The 17,397-nt window shown below is 48.6% G+C and overlaps 1 protein-coding gene across 5 annotated transcripts in view; it reads left to right on the forward strand.

Moving 5' to 3' along the window:
* Window positions 1–17,397, forward strand: part of LOC140906317 (uncharacterized) — a 77,376-nt gene that overhangs the window by 37,848 nt on the left and 22,131 nt on the right. For 3 of the 5 annotated variants that reach the window (XM_073330012.2, XM_073330008.2, XM_073330010.2), the window contains 8 exons: window positions 2,397–2,498; window positions 2,591–2,689; window positions 4,546–4,674; window positions 5,768–5,896; window positions 6,620–6,736; window positions 7,940–8,038; window positions 13,936–14,136; window positions 16,198–16,296. In XM_073330012.2, coding sequence (XP_073186113.1) covers window positions 2,397–2,498; window positions 2,591–2,689; window positions 4,546–4,674; window positions 5,768–5,896; window positions 6,620–6,736; window positions 7,940–8,038; window positions 13,936–14,136; window positions 16,198–16,296 — 975 coding nt within the window. The remainder of the gene's footprint in view (window positions 1–2,396; window positions 2,499–2,590; window positions 2,690–4,545; window positions 4,675–5,767; window positions 5,897–6,619; window positions 6,737–7,939; window positions 8,039–13,935; window positions 14,137–16,197; window positions 16,297–17,397) is intronic. The other 2 variants (XM_073330009.2, XM_073330011.2) reach the window with 2 other exon arrangements.

Consider the following 17,397-nt stretch of genomic DNA (forward strand, 5'->3'; position numbering starts at 1 on the left):
TAAAGTGTAAGATCACAGTAAAGGATGTGTTAAGTGCCGATGTTCGGGAAACCATGCAGCAATAGACTGGAAAATATGCCACAATGTTCCAGTTAGTACTGCAGGATACCTGAAACTAACATTTTGGGGAATTCTGTAATAGCCTCTAGTTTCTATGGTAACTCATTGATGTAGATGTTACTGACAATAAGGGGGTAGCCACTGAGAAATGGGACACCCCTAAATCAGTGGAATGTGGATACGGATAAGTATGGAACCCTTATGCATATGTATGAGCCTTAGCATGTGTAAGCATGACACAGGATAAAAGGTGTTGTCAGGCCTGTGTGCTGGCGGGGATGGGGATGGGGGAAGACACACAAGGAGATGCCAGGACACAGAGCCTGCACTAGGCATAAACAGACTGAGCAATTGCTCAGGGCCCCAAGCAGCTCAACGGGGCCCCCTGCTAATTATTAGTATGTGTTGGGGGCAGAGCAAAATATTCCTGCTTAGGGCCCCCAAAGGGGTGGCACCGGCACTGCCAGGAGGACAGCCACAAATGATGATGATGATGGGAAAGATAATGACTGGCACTCCGGGGCTCTTCAGCAGGAGATGTGAGTGATCAGTCATAAGGCTAAAAAACTTTATGCCCCCGTCTATCTGCCACTGGATTTCAGTGTTTTGTGCCATTGTTTATCTGCATAACAGAATTGTTGATAACGGCCATGTAATTACTTGTGAAGTTTCTGGGTGTCACTGGCCTCCGTGTGCTCCCGGGGTGTCTCATTCTGACGATACTGGGAATAATCAACATGGGAGACATTTAGAAGTAGCCTCTGCAAAGCACTGAAGAATGTGGAAGCCTACAAGTTTGAGATGGAAGGATCTCTTGGGTCATCTAGTCCACACGTGGTGTAGGCAGCAATCCTGCAATGGCCCACACAGAGCTTTGCCATCTCTGCCAGAGCTGGGACTGATTTTTTGGTTCAGTGGCCAAACCAAAAAATCAAAAATGATTCCATCTGGTTTTGTTTTCCAGTTTTTTACCTTTTAAAATGTGTCTTTACATTCCATTGAAGTAAAATTCAAAAGGGAAAGTTGTTCTGAATTGAAAAGTTAGAACTTTTCATTTCAAAAACAACCCAATGAAACATTTCAACTTTTTCAGAAAATTTTTGTCGTTGTTGTTTTTTGCGATCAAAACAATTAAGCAAATTCAACACAAATTTGCAAAATGTTTCAGTTGACCCAAATCTACATTATTTCACTTTTAAAAAAAAAATTTATTTGAAAAATTTTGCCCAGCTCTAACCTCTGTTTTGTTGTGATTCTCTTTGGTTTAATCCCTGCAGCTCTCAGAAATCAAACTATAAAAAGCAGGCTGAAACTAGCAGCATGGTGTGCTAGCAAGGTAGCCATGGGGATCTTGTAGGTAGGGAGATGGAGCTAACCTACCTCAGTCTGATCCTCACAATGACAGAAATCCCTGGTAGTTTGAGAGCCTGTCCGATACAATAGAATTGCAATTTATTTAATAGTTATGAGGTTTTATCTTGGAAAGAAAGTGCTAACTGGGTTGGGTTCCAGATGGTGTCATAGCTTTATACATTCACCTTTGACTTCTGGATAAATGAAATCATATAAATATGACCAAAGCCACCAGATCTGGGGTTTTAGAAGGGAAAAGGGAGAGCTCCTCCTCCTACCTTGATGATGACTCTCCCACTAGTCTTGAGGGGAGGGTAAGAAAGGGTTGACTGATTATTGTGGACTGGTTTGGATTTCAACATGGCAGTCCCATGCCCTGCAATTGACTGTGAACTCTGCACCAAAACACCTCCCGAACTGATATAATGTCATGAAGTGAGAGGTCCTACCATGGTGTGGTGATGAGGCTTTAATTCTTCAGTGACATCATCACAACAAGAGCTGGATAAAAAATGAGGGGGGAGCGGAATGTGAACATTTTCTCAAAACAAAATCAAAATTCAGAAAATTTCTGCCCATGGCTCAATGACCCTGTGCCATGGGATGAGGTTTGAAGGTGGCAGCCCTAGATCAGGGGCAGGACTGGCTGTCAGGCAGAAGGTGTTCATGCCACTCATTCTGGACACTGGAGCTCAGGGAGGCTAAGAAGACTCCAGGTGTCCCGGGGAGACTGAGATTGACAATCATGGGTTCTGAGAAGTGTATGAAATATACCAGGCCTGATTCCCCCCTGCTTTGCACCCTGTGTACTAGGTGGTTGTGAAACCTACCCAATCAGAAGGCCCTCATGCTGCTCCCCCTTGCACAGGGGTAAGTGATGACCCAGGGTGCCAGACACCAAGGAGGCTCAGGTTGAGTGGATGTAATAAGAGAAGCCGAGGCTGTTCCACAGGGCTCTAAATCTTCTTCTGTGTCTCCCCCAGGCCCAGGAGACGCCTCTGCACATCGCAGCCTGCATCCACGAGGGGGAGAAGGTGGCAGAGATGCTGCTGAAGAGCGGCGCCGACGTCAATGTGGAACAAGAGGTAAAGCACGCAGCCACGTTCCTGGGGGCAAAGAGGGAGGGGCTGGATCCTGCTGGCATGTCACTCATTTCAGTGCTGCGCTCTGGCTGCAGAACGGTGAGACGGCCATGCACATCGCAGCTCGCCATGGCAACCTGAGGATGATCAAGGCCCTGATCGAGGAAGGAGGGGAGCTCACCTCACAGTCCAAGGTAGGTGGCTCCCAAGGCAGCCGAGACCCACTCGGTCTCTGCCACATGTCCCAGGAACCTTCTGTGGGAAAGACCAGGAACACAAGACTTGCCAGAGCAGATCAGACCATTGACCCACCAAGTCCCATACGTTGCCCCTTCAGGAGTAGCCAGGACCTGCGTGTGTACTGAGCACTGGTTCCAGCGCACCCCCAGCAGCTGGGACCATCCAGCCCACGGTGGGCCAGTGATGATCATTTCTTCAACCTCAGTCTTATCCCATTGGGATTTATGTCAGAACTAAAATATGTCTTAACATTAACATGCACAAAGGGTTAGACCGATCTGTCAAACAAACCCGGATTGCTCATTATTTAGCAGTTATGAGGCCAAGTAAAATAACCAGGTGATGGAGTGAGCTGTGAATACATTGGCCTGTCTCTTCTGGACAGCTGGGCTCACACAGGAATTAGGTTTTAAGTGTTTCAATGAGCTCGCCGGTCTCCCAGTCCGCTCTGTAGCCCCCCTCCGCGCAGCTGGGTCGGCCTTGTTTCGATGAGCAGTGTCTGATCTGGGGAGACCCCAGGGCTGGGTGATGGAAATGCAAAGCTGGGTGGGCAGGAAGCTTGGTGCTGCTTGCCCTGCTAGGCTCAGCTTTTGCCAGTGTCCCCGTTCGCAGGAGCATTACAATTCACCCCAAAACCAAATGCACACAACTGCCTTCTGGTTCGTGGAGAAAGCCGACCTAAAAAGGCTTGTAGCCCTTGGGTTTGTGCCCTTTTGGCTTCTCTCTGGTTAGAAAGGCAGCCTGAGAGCGTTGGGCTTTTGCTTTTTAGTGTCTGTTTTTTGCTTTAGAAATATGAGTGTTGGTGCTGCCAGTCCTTGATTTTGCTGGAAAATCTCTTCCGCGTTTCAGAGCATGTGCCACTGAACAGGTGCGGGGAGGTGGGTAGTTAACGAAGACTTCCTTTCTCCGGACTAGTAATGAGCTATTGACTAGAAAGAGCTGCTGTCAAAAACAAGCCAGAAAAGACTTTGAAATGGTCTCTTCCACTCTCGATTGCTCAACTTTACTCTCTTGACTCTTGTGGCGGGATCATTTCTGTCGCTGTCCAGTCACCATAGAGTATTGAGGGGCAGACAAAACCTGGGGAAAAAATAAAGAAGGGAACTTGGGGGACTATTCAGGATTCCTTTTTCCATCACAAAGTTTTGTGTGTGTTTTTTAAAGGGGGCATTGGCCCAATATTTTGAGTTTGTTTGTTTTTACGGGTTGCTTTTACTGTCTCACAGCTAGAAAGGCTGATGTAGCAGGGATCAATCCTGCTTAGCGCTTGGGTGTGGAGTCAATAGAAAATCCCTTGTATAGACTCAGTAACCGTGTTCATACTAATGATTGCTCAGCCCGGTGGGGGAGAGTCATAGACAATGATCCTGAAACTCAAAGGACCTTAAATTTCAGGCAGAGCCCTTGGCACTTCTGTAGCGTGCAGGACACCATCCACAGAACAACCTCTATGATACACACTCAAGCCATGTGACTCTCTGCGCTGTCAGTGGATGTCTGAAGGGAACTGAGAGCCTAAAGGAATGGGGTGGTTTATCCCCCTTTAGCCTTATTCGGGTTACAGACCTAGAAGTGCGGAGGCTGAAGAGGGAGGAGTTTAGAGGCAGGCTTGAGGGATGGTTCTCCGCATGTGGCTGGGTCAGCTGCCACCATGCCTGGCAAGGTCATTCATTTCTGGGAGGAGAGAGGGAATGAGGATGAGATGGGAGGAGATTGTTTTATATCGTGGTGGGAGATGGCGTGTGCAGTACCAGAGACAGCCCTGTAAGCGAGGCAGCCGCCCATCTGAATGCCCCTTTCCTGCCGGCAGGCTGGAGAGTGCCCTCTACACATCGCCGTGCAGCACTCACACCTGCCCGTGGTGGAGGAGATCCTCAACTACCTGGCCACGGAGAAGAGCCACGCGGAGGCCTCCGCCTGCGTCAACCAGGAAAACAAGGTGACCAGGGGGAGAGGGAGGGGCCTGTACATGAGACGGGCCCAATGTCTGGGCATGTGAAACAGAGCATGCTATGTACATGTGTGGGGGGGGGAGGGATGACATGGCATGGGAGAATGAACCCCTCCTAGCCAAGTCACAGAAACACCTCTCAAACTTGTCACCCTCTCATGGGGACAGCTGGAGGTGCTCACATTCGATCAGTAACCCACTCCTATGGCGAGGAGGAGGGCTATGTGGCAGAGTCCCTATTTGTCTGAAGGGCACCGGGTGAGAATGGCAACAAGCACCCCAGGCCCACTCCCAGCATGATAGATAAGGCCACGGGACTAGGCCGATACACTGGGCATCAACTCAATTAGCAAGTGGTATTGTAAGATGGCTTTATTTGTAGGACCCTCCACTTCCTCTGAAGGCTCCCTTCCCACCGCTACCTTCCACCGGGATGTCCAGTCCCTTCCAAGGCTGGAAGGTGTGGCACAGAAAGCTGCTTTTCAGTGGTGGTACTAGGAACCACTTCTAGGGTCTGGGTCTGCCCAAACTGCCACTTTCTGCCCAGAAATCCTCCCACCCTTTCTTGTCCCCTCTCTCCACCTCACTCTGCTCTGGGTTCCTCTCTATGGTCCTGATCCTAAGTCAATGGAAAGACTCTCACTGACATCCGTGGGCTTTGGATCAGACCCTACAACAGCGGATGGGCTGCTGTTCAATCTCCACATTCATACTGAGTTCGTTGGAAGACTTGAGGCAGAAGGGCAAACTCCTGCTGAGTTGTAGCCCCTCTATGGCGAGATCAATGACCTAGCAAGGGAAAAGGCCGTTTTTGGCTACCACTTATGAGCATGGGAGAGCCTTGAACACAGGGTAGGATAAACTGAGAGTAGCCTCCATGCAGGGGAGCTGTAGATGAATAGGGAAGAATCGGAGGAAGTTGGCCAGATTCCCTTGTTTGCAGGGCGCAGTTTCCTGTGCTTGCCCAGGCTCTGTGCTAACCCCAGGTGGTTACAGAACAGCACTGCGTGATGGCACAATCAGAGGTGGTGGGTGCGTGTGCTGTTTTGCTTGTTGTGTTTTGGCTCGTACCCTTTCGCAGGCAGGGGAGACACCCCTCCACCTGGCTGCCGCAGTGAAGAAGGACATGGTTCACTTTGAGGGGGAGGAGACCAAGATCATTGCCATGCTCATGGAGTACAATGCCGACATCTCCCGTACCACGAGAGTGGTACGTACGAGCCTGGGGCCCCTGGGGGAAAAAGGCTCAGTGGATGTATGCCATCACTGTTTTTGTTATCAGCGTATGGGCCGTCTGCCGAGCTCCTTCCAACAGACTGAACGGAACTTCAAAGTTAGCAAAGTTGGGGGCATGGGTTTTCCCAGACCTATGAAGCTGGAGTTTATTCTGTGTCCTGTTTGTCCTGAAGACTCCTGGCAGAAGGGTCGTTTACTCAGTGGGCCACATGGGGAGTTATTGGCAAAAGTGCCATTGTCCTTGTTAAAGCAGCTTATGTGCTTAGCTCTTTTGAAAACAAGCCCCCACGCAGTCACTTGGATACGCAGTCACTTGGATACAGACTTTAGAAAATAATTACAAACAAAACTGTATGTTTATGACGCACATTGATATTTCTGTGCATCTTGATGGATCCCAAAGCACTTCCCCCATTCTAGATGCACCACACCAGCAAAGCGCAGCCCCCTCTGAGGTGGAGCCCACCACCTGGAGAAACAACCAGTGCAGAGCGTGTTGCACCATAGTGGAGAGGAAAGAGTTTTGGTTAAGGACCCCAGAGCAAACCCTTCCCTTCATGGTCTATGCATAACAGGCAGGACATTTGTTTTTAAGGTGTCCCCCACTCTTGCCCGGGTGGGTGGCAAAGTTGTTCAGGCTAACTGGGTGCACGGAGAGCAGTTTCTCAGAGTCCCTTTGGTTATTTCTGTGTTGCAGTCCCTTGAGACCCCTCTGCATTACTGCGCCCGTGTGGGCAATGCGGACGTCCTGCTGGAGATGCTTAAGCACATTAGCACCAGCCAAATGCAGCAGTCCATTAACAAGCAAGCCAAGGTATTTCTGTTCTGGGCTGGGACCTCACCCCTGCATCTCTGAGGGGAGCATTTCCCCAGCAGGAGCAATCAGCAGAATAAAGTTTAGCTCAGGAGAGTTCCATTGCAATGTAAGCGAGGTGAGGGAGTTCTGCTCCACACTGAGCAAACTGTGCAAAAATCTTGACCTTGTACCCTTCATCACCTTTGACTTTGAATAGCCAGGGAAATGGTAAATAGCCAGCATGCCTTGATGCTGCTAAACTGATATGGATGCTGAAGAAAAATCCTTCCCAACTAGGCAAGTGGCAGGCTATATTCAGTTGTCAGCAGAGAGAACAATACCCACTAACCATAGATAACTGCATGGTGCCTTGACTCAACTCTTTACGCTATAGTTCCATGGGTTGGTTCTTGGGGTACCCAGAGCATTGTGTCCCCTGGTTACCCCCTGCTTGCAGCATGCCGGAGTCTGGCTTGTAAGCTCCCTGACAACACTGGCCTGTCAGCCACCCAAGCACTCTCCTCCAGGCTATGCCAGTTCTGTTTTTGCCTGGCAGGTTAACAAGAGGTGAACCCCAGTCCCTGAGTCCCCTTGGAGCATTCCCCTGTGAGACTCAGCTCCTAACACTGGCTACTCAGAAATCCCAGATCCTCTTCACGCAAAGGAGCCATGTGTTCCAGTTCACCAGTTTTACCTTTAACCACTGAAATAAAGCAGTCTCTGGTGGTGTATTGGCTTGGAAAGGTCTAGGGGGGGCAGTTGTCCCAGGGGGATGGTGATGGGTCATTTCCCCTAGGCAGGGTGGGTAGTGGTGAGGAGTCATTGCCATCTGCCGGCTCTTTGGCTGACATGGAGTGAGCTGGTGGCCTCAGTCCCTTTCTGAGGAGATGGGTGGCCACGTCACAGAGCCACCAGCACAGCAGGTGTTAACTGACAACCACCCCAGAAGAGAGGGGGGAACTTACTGAGGTACCATATCAGTGCCAGAGGTGGGTCCCTCCAGAACGCATTGGCAAGGAAGGCGTGTGCGGAAACTGGTGCTGCCATCGTCTTGTGGCTACACGGAGCTTCCGTCACTGGGGCCGCTAGTCCAGCACCTTTCACCACCACTGAATTAACAGCATTTCTGAACCTCAGAGAGTGTTGACTCTCGAGGGCTGTGACAATAGCGGGGAAGGGACAAAGAGCTAAGCAGGCCCCGTTGCTCCCTCCCTTCTCTAGAATGACTGGTCCCCGTTGCTGGTGGCAGCAGAGCGAGGACACACCGCGATAGTGAAGATCCTGCTCCAGCACCACGCTCGTGTCGATGTCTTCGATGAGGTAGGGGACAGGCGCCTCCTTGGTGTCACCACAACCCGAGTTCTCAGAGGGGCGTGGCGGTCTGAGTGCGTGCAGGGGCTGTGGGAGAAGGAGGTACGGCTGAGGTGAGCTTAAATAAGGTATTTTACACACAGTATAATACAGTTTAGCATTCTATTACATCTCCCCCTTTAAGTTGTACATTCCTACCCCTTACAATATTTACACTATCATGCCATCTCTGAAGTTTGAGAAGTATCAGTCTGTTGTGTTTCTCTGAAATGTACTGGCTTTCTAACTACACAACTCGAACCCTGTAGTTGCAATGACTAGCTGTGGTCAGTCTAGAATCCTTGAGTCGTTGTCGTCTTGTTCTTCATCCTTCATGTGTAGAGTTTGCTCTGTTGATTGATCTTTCTGAGAAACAAACTGTAGCTGTTCATGGTTTCCATTGAGCTCTCCAGTCTTGGTCTCAAGCACATATGATCTGGGTGCTCAATTATTTTTCTTCACGGCAGCTGGAGTTGTCCATCCTTTCTCTCCATCCAGTGTGACACGAACACAGTCACCAGGCTCTAGACCAGCAGTTCTGTAAACTGAATGATGTCTATTGTAAAAGTGTTCACAAGCTCTTAGAACATAAGAACATATGAATAGTCAGACCAGTGGCCCATCTAGCCCAGTGTCCTGTCTTCCAACAGTGGCCAATAGCTTGAGAGGAAATGAACAGAACAGGGCAATTATCGAGTGATCCATCCACTGTCATCCAGTCCCAGCATCTGACAGTCAGAGACTTAGAGACACCCAGAGCATGGGGTTGCATCCTTGATCATCTTGGCTAATAGCCATAGATGGACCCTATCCTCCATGAACTTATCTGATTCTTTTTTGAACCCAGTTATACTGTTGGCCTTCACAACATCCCCTGGCAACAAACTCCACAGGTTGGCTGTGTGTTGTGTGAAGAAATACTTCCTTTTGTTTGAAACCTGCTACTTATTTCCATCCGGGTGACCCCTGGTTCTTGTGTTACGTAAAGGGATAAATGACACATCCTTATTCACTTTCTCCCCACCCGTCATGACGTTATAGACCTCGGTCATATCCGCCCTTGGTTGTTTCTTTTCCAAGTTGAACAGTCCCAGTCTTTCTACTCCTTTGGAAGCTGTTTCATACCCCTTGTCAAGGTTCCTCCCCCACTCTGAACTCTAGGGTACAGATGTGGGGACCTGCATGAAAAACCTCCTAAGCTTATCTTTACCAGCTTAGGTCAAAACTTCCCTAAGGTACAAAATATTCCACCCTTTGTCCTTGGATTGGCCGCTACCACCACCAAACTAATACTGGTTACTGGGGAAGAGTTGTTTGGACGCGTCTTTCCCCCCAAAATACTTCCCAAAACCTTGCACCCCACTTCCTGGACAAGGTTTGGTAAAAAGCCTCACCAATTTGCCTAGGTGACTACAGACCCAGACCCTTGGATCTTAAGAACAATGAACAATCCTCCCAACACTTGCACCCCCCCTTTCCTGGGAAATGTTGGATAAAAAGCCTCACCAATTTGCATAGGTGACCACAGACCCAAACCCTTGGATCTGAGAACAATGAAAAAGCATTCAGTTTTCTTACAAGAAGACTTTTAATAAAAATAGAAGTAAATAGAAATAAAGAAATCCCCCCTGTAAAATCAGGATGGTAGATACCTTACAGGGTAATTAGATTAATTAGATAAATTAGATAGAGAACCCCTCTAGGCAAAATCTTAAGTTACAAAAGAGATACACAGACAGAAATAGTTATTCTATTCAGCACAGTTCCTTTCTCAGCCATTTAAAGAAATCATAATCTAACACATACCTAGCTAGATTACTTACTTAAAGTTCTAAGACTCCATTCCTGGTCTATCCCCGGCCAAGACAGAATATAGACAGACACACAGACCCTTTGTTTCTCTCCCTCCTCCCAGCTTTTGAAAGTATCTTGTCTCCTCATTGGTCATTTTGGTCAGGTGCCAGCGAGGTTACCTTTAGCTTCTTAACCCTTTACAGGTGAGAGGAGCTTTCCCCTGGTGAGGAGGGATTTCAAAGGGGTTTACCCTTCCCTTTATATTTATGACACCCCTCATCATTTTTCTTGCCTTTCTCTATACTTTTTAAAATTCTAATATATATATTTTTGAGACGGGGTCACCAGAACTGCATGCAGTATTCAATGTGGGGGCATACTATGGATTTATGTAGTGGCACCATTATATTTTCTCTGTTATTATCTATCCATTTCCTAATGGCACCTAACTTCGTTAGCTTTTTTGACTGCTGCTGCACCAAGCTGAGGAGATGTTTTCAGAGAACGATCCACAATGACCCCAAGTCTCTTTCTTGAGTGGTAACAGCTAATTCAGACCCCATTATTGTGTTGGTATAATTGGGATTTTATGTTTTCCAACGTGCATTATTTTGCATTTACCAACATTGAATTTCATCTGCTGTTTTGTTGCCCAGTCACCCATTTTTGTGAGATCCTTTTGTAAATCTTTGCAGTCAGCTTTGGACTTAACTATTTTGAGTAATTTTGTTGTCATCTGCAAATTTTGCCACCTCAATGTTCACCCCTTTTTCCAGATCATTTATGAATACATTGAACAGTACAGGTCCCAGTACAGATCCTTGGGGGACACAGCTATTTATCTCTCTCCTTTTGTTTCCTGTCTTTTAACCAGTTACTGATCCATGAGAGGACCTTCCCTCTTATCCCATGACTGTTTCCTTTTAGCCTTTTTATCTGATTTGGCTACTCTCTTCATGTCTTGCCACTTTGGAGACAGATTTTTTTCCAAAGTTGGAGCAGCAGTTCTGAGTTGTCTTCCCACCAAGAGCTGTGCTGGACTATATCCAGTAGTTCCTACTGATGTTGATCTGTAAGTCAGAAGAGCAAGGAATGGATCTTCCTGCTATAGGATTTTCTTGGCTGTCTGTACTGCTCTCTCAGCCTCTTCTTCGCCTGTGAGTAATGTGGGCTGCCAGTAATAGGATCAAAATCATATTTCATTGGGAACGACTTATGTTCTGTGCAGTGAATTGTGGTTCGTTGTCTGTCACTAGTTGTTCTGGAATACCGAAATGAGCAAAAATGAACCTCATTTTCTCAATAACTCCACAACATGTTATGTCTTCCAACTACATTATTTCTACATACCAGGAAAAATTGTCCACAACTACTAGGTAATTCACATACATCTGCAGCTAGTCTCTTCCAAGGTCTCCCTGGCAGGGATGTTCTTGTTAAAGGTTCCATGTGTTGTGTTTGGTTGTTAGTTATGCAGTGTTCACATGCAGAGACTTTATTCTTTGTCCTTGCTAATGTCCAGCCAGTCCTTTTACCGAGCATAAAGTGACTGGAGGAGCATGGGGGTATCTCTGAGGTCAAATACACATAGCTTGTTGAAAGAAAAGGAGTACTTGTGGCACCTTAGAGACTAACCAATTTATTTGAGCATGAGCTTTCGTGAGCTACAGCTCACTTCATCAGATGTTTACCGTGGAAACTGCACGGAAACAAACAAACTACTTGTTGACTTGTTCATAACCTCCACCGTCTTAGAACTCCTTTCTCCCAAGAAGCCTTTCTAGAGTAGCCCACCAAGGGGAGAAATCTAAATCTCAAACCAGTCATGAAATAAACTTTATTCAAACGCAATGAACAAGAAACATGTGAAGCAAATGCCATAGATGATTTGCTCCGCCTGGAAAAACTATGTGCCATCTTTCCCGGCCACTATCTCCTCTACCCCTTACCAGCTAGCTGTGCTTTCAGATTAGTTAGTTTGTAAGCAACATGGGGCAGGGACATGGTTTGTAACACACAGGACACCTATGATACTATATACGTATTGTGACAGGGTCAGGCCAGACGGCTACAAAAGAGTGGTCGAAGGTTGATACATTAGTTCCAGGTTAAGCAGGTCCCTTTTCCCTGGGTAAAATAACAAGGACTATTCCAGAACACTCAGGAACTTTCTAGAACTAATTAAGACAGGCAGGCTAATTAGGACACCTGTAGCCAATTGGGAAGCTGCTAGAATTAATTAAGGCTAATCAGGAAACCTGGTTTAAAAAGGCTCTCACTCCAGTTAGTGAGGTGCATGCAAGGAGCCGAGAGTGAGAGGGCATGCTGCTGGAGGACTGAGGAGTAAAAACGCTATCTGGCATCAGGAGGAAGGTCCTGTGGTGAGGATACAGGTGTTGGGAGGAGGCCATGGGGAAGTAGCCCAGGGAGTTGTAGCTGTCACACAGGTGTTACACAAAACACTATAGACAGCTGTGATCCCCAGGGCCCTGGGCTGAAACCCGGAGTAGAGGGCGGGCCCGGGTTCCCACCCATCCCCCCAACTCCCTATTGGATATAGGAGGAGTTGACTTGGACTGTGGGTCCCACCAGAGGGGAAGGTCCCTGGCCTGTCCCCCGACCCACTAGGTGGACCAGCAGAGACTGTGGTAATTGTTCTCCTTCCTTTTCCCCATGCTGGCCAGTGATGAGGTTAGCTGAGTGAATGGCAGATCTCAGCCATGAAAGTGGCCAAACTGAGGGCTACTGTGAATCTCTGAGGAGAGCAAAGTCCGCCGATAAGCGCAGGACCCACCAAGGTAGAGGAGGAACTTTGCCACAATATATAGGGATTGTTACTCTGCAGGCAAATCTCTGTTGCATATTTGGCTTCATGCTGTTCTGGCCAGAGAGGCTATTAAAACTTTCTTGGTGCAGTAAAGCTACTACAATAATTTCATGTGCTGCAGACACTACACAGTGACCACACAAACTCCCACCCCTGGATAGCGGGGACTAGAACCCATATCCTGAAGCTCCAGAAGCACAGGCCTCTAGCATTTGATCTAAAAGAAAGTTCCTTTGGCTGCTATTGGTAGTAAGTTCTATGTGCTCTCTGGGGTCCAGCCATTGGAGGGCAGTATCTATCTAAGGGCTTGTCTACGTTAGCCGCTGGATCGACGGGCAGCGATCGATCCAGCGGGGGTCAATTTATCGCGTCTAGTCTAGACACGATAAATCGACTGCCGAGCACTCTCCCATCAACTCCGGTACTCCACCAGTGCGCGAGGTGCAGGCGGAGTCAACGGGAGAGCGTCAGCCATCGACTTACTGCAGTGAGGACACCACGGTAAGTAGATCTAAGTACGTCAACTTAGATCGATTCCCCCGCCCCCAGCGTAGACTAGGCCTTAGATACGTATGTGGTTCCCATCACACTCGTATCTGAGCACATCACAACCCCCTCTGAAGTAGGGCACTGCTATTATCCCCATTTTACAGGTGGGGAACTGAGATGCAAAGGGTATGTCTACCCTGCAAAACAAACCCAGGGGAGCAAGACTCAGTCTGGATCAACTGGCTCACTCTCAGGCTAAGAATAGCAATGGAGATGTTCAGGCCCAGGCTTTGAGACCCTCCCCAGGTGTCAGCCTGAGCTCAAAGCTCTGCACTGCTATTTTTAGCTCCACAGCATGAGCCCAAATCCACTGACCCAGGCTCTGAGACTCATTGCTGTGTAGACTTATCCAGAGAGGGTAAGCAATTTGCCTAATATCACACAGGAAGTTATTAGTGGAGCAGGGTCTTGAACCAAGGTCTCCTGAGTACTAGTCTATCACCCTAACCACTGGACTATTCTTCTTATCATTCATGCCTTTACACAGACACACACAACACTTGCTTGACTGCTTTGACTATGGCCAAAAATGGTCACGCAGCAATGGTTTCATGGCAGAGTATATAAAGTGTTTGGAGCACACAGGAAGGTCCTGTGAATGGGAGGTTATTAAAATCCATGGTTCCAGTGGCCCATCTCTCTGATTTTCTGGTTCCCTGTGTAACCACAGCAGCTAGCTTTGTGGCTTTGTTTGCAGCACGGGAAAGCAGCTTTGCACCTGGCCGCAGAGAATGGCCATGACCAGATTGCAGACGTCCTGCTGTGGCACAAGGCCTTCGTCAATGCCAAGACCAAGCTGGGCCTGACACCTCTTCACCTCAGCGCTCAGAACGGCTACAACCATTTAGTCAAGCTCCTCGTGGAGACTCACCTGGCCAGCATTGATGCTATGACCCTGGTAAGGAGTGGCTTATAGGCGCAGCCAACCTGCACATGGGTAGGAGCTTGGCTACTAAGGTGGCTTTCTGAGTGGAGGCAATTGCCGATTGAAATGTCGCACAGTGAGCAACCTTCAGAGTCAGAGGGGTCGGACCAGTATGCAGACAGGGTTTAGGCTGTATCAGATTAGGTTATATTAGATTGTAGCTACTTATGCTAACCGTTACTGACTTGCTGTTCACCCTGTTCTCTGCTCCTTTATGTGGTTTATTCCCTGTTGTGTCATGCCACATGCATAGACTGTTAAGCTCTTTGGGGCATGGAGCATCTCTTTGATATGTGCGTACAGCGCCTAGCACAATGGGACACCGATCTTTGATGGAGGCCTCTAGGTGTCACCATACTATACTATTAATAAATAACAATAGTGGCAAAGAAAGTCATAAGGGACCAGCTTTCTAGGTCCAAACTCTGTGACTGGCTGAACCCAGACAAAAAACTGCCAGATGTCAGGGCACTTTTAAAAGAAAAAGACAAATTATGAAGCAGTAGAAACCCAAAGGGCTGCTAATGCTGATTCAGAAACAGACATTCTCAGTCTGACCCAAACAGGTTTTGGGTACAAAAGATGCATGAATGGACATGAAACCCTTCTGTAAGACTTACGTTGTAAGGACAAAAATAAACCCACTTGTGAGCCTCTGAGGGATTCCAGTAAAAGCTATCCTCAGAGGGGTTCAGTTAGATACTAACAGCCCAAATTCTCTCCTTGTGCCCTTTGCCGACCCTACTTCAATCAGAGCTTACATCTCATTAAGAATATTTGTTCAAGTTTTCAGCTAGTAAATAAATGGCTCCAGGCCCAGAGGTGAGGAGGCACAGAGCTATGTAAAAACAGCAAAAAGGGCCTTGATCATACCACCAGCCAAGCCTGCTTCCTTCCAAAGGACAATCACTGGAGTGCTTGGGATAAGTTTAGAACTGCAATAATGTGAACCTCCGTCAAGGCTCCCCGCAGCTACCAAAATTAAGTCTGCGAAGATGTGGTTTCTGACCCCATCCCACCCTTCACTTAACCTCCAACTGTGTCCTTTCTACCACAGCACTGTGCTGTTTATTCAGGGCTGATACATGGTGTGAAGTTCATACATGGTAAAGTCCCTTATCTGGCTGGGGGAGCAGTCCCCTGGTGCAGGCACTGTGGAAGATGGTTGTAAGGCTGCCTTCCGAGGAGGACCCCCCTTTGAAAACCCTGCTGTAGGAGGTGTGCAAGAGGCAGGTCTGGGAGCCAGAGGGATGTATCAAGGGTGGGCCCACAGTACACAGTGCCCCCACTGCTTCCCTGGGCTCTCCACCCAGCCCCCTAGCCCCCCTGGTCCCAATGCCCCCGGGTCCTGCTGCCTCTCCCACCTTTGCCCCAAGCTCCCTTCTGCAGCCTCGCACCCCAGGCCTGCCCTACTCCTTGCCTCTTGACCATGACACCCCCCTGACCACAGAGCCGCAGGCAGTCGCCCATGTCACCCACCCATAACGTCGGCCCTGGCTTGAATCTGACTGAGTTAGCACATGTTAAAGGCAGGGGGCCTTGAATACACCAGGTTCTTCAAAGGTGTTTGTTAGCACGTGCTAACATCCCTCCATTAAATCCTAGACCTCGTCTTCACTGGGGAAAGAGATGTATTGTTAGGCAACACGAGGTAACGGACACAAGGTAAATCCTAGTGGAGACAAGGCAGTGTGTAGCTTTCACATGTGTTAGCTGGTTGAGGTACAAACCCTAGGCTCCTCCAGAGCCTTCACCTCAGTTTGCTAGTGGGTGGAAGCTACAAACTGCCTTGCCTTCAGTAGGACCTTACCGCGTGTCAGTTAACACGTGGTACGAAAACACCTCTTTCGCTAGTGAAGACGCACCTTGTAGGCCTTAAAAGGCCAAAAGCAGTCTCTGCCCCAGAGCAGGCGTCCACGTGCACTCGGATACCTACAGGCCTGCCCTCTCTCCTGGTCTTGTGTTGCCTCCTTGGGGGAAGCCGGCGGGACAGCACCACGTGCTGAAGTGTGTTTGGCTTTTCTTCTGGGGCAGACCAAGCGAACCCCTCTGCACCTCGCTGCGCTGACCGGCCAGCTGGACGTGTGCACCAGCCTGCTGAGCATGAGCGCGGACGTCAATGCCACCGACATGGTAAGTGTCTCGCGCGTGGATGCCAGCACGCTGTCCTGGCCCCGCAGCAAGGCACTGCAGCCTGCACCGGGAATCGTGTTTCACGAGCTCTGTTGAAACAAGCACATATCTCGGAGCAAAACATCCTGCAGCTGCTGCCGCCAAAGACAAAATAGTTTCCTTTCTCCTTGAGCTCCTCAGGCTCTTTCTGTCTGGATAGGACCCAGTGTCTCATCATTACCCACAAGCCTTCTCTCCCCATCCCTGTTTGATTACTGTTTTCCTTTGCTGATGCCATTAAGGTAGGGGGAACCCATGCCATGGTGGCTGGGTGCTTGATGCCCCTTCACCAGTTACTGCTAGTCTGTCAGCAGAACACCAGCTCCAAAGCTCCTAGCCCCTGGGCCTAGAAATCTTTTAACTCCCCCAGATCATTACACTTTACTCTCCTATAGCTTGTGCCTTCCAAGGATTTACAGGCATTGAGTTGAGGTGGTATTATCCCCATTTGGAAGCAATGAGATGAAAGTTGTCTAAGGATTGGGATTATAGCCCATGTCTCCTGAATCTCCACTCTGTGCCGTAGTCATTAGATTGTCCTTCCTCCCCAAAGGAAGCCTCACCACTGGGCACTGCATACTGCCATCCAGCTAGCTCTCCGTAGGTGTATAAAGGGCAGGGCATCCCATGGGTTGTAACTTTCAGGAACCCTGCTCTGTTTCTAATCTATTGCTGAATTGAATTTGATCAGCTGCTTGCAACTGGTCCCTGTCAGATGGCAGAAGTACCACGTGAACCACTCTGCCACAAGAGCCACCTTCTGACTCCTCTGGGGGAGAGTGGAGTTGTTTCTGCCACTGACTCGCTTTGTGACCTTGGGCAAGTCACTTGACTGCTCTGTGCCTCAGTTTTCATAGACATTAAGTTCAGAAGGGACCATTATGATCATCTAGTCCAACCTCCTGCACAATGCAGGCCATAGAATCTCACCCACCCACTCCTGTGATAAACCTCTCACATATGTCTGAGCTACTGAAGTCCTCAAATCATGATTTAAAGACTTCAAGGAGCAGAGAATCCTCCAGCAAGTGACCCATGCCCCATGCTACAGAAGAAGGCGAA

This window comes from Lepidochelys kempii, chromosome 2, assembly GCF_965140285.1.
Source record: "Lepidochelys kempii isolate rLepKem1 chromosome 2, rLepKem1.hap1, whole genome shotgun sequence".
NCBI classification, from domain to species: Eukaryota; Metazoa; Chordata; order Testudines; family Cheloniidae; genus Lepidochelys; species Lepidochelys kempii.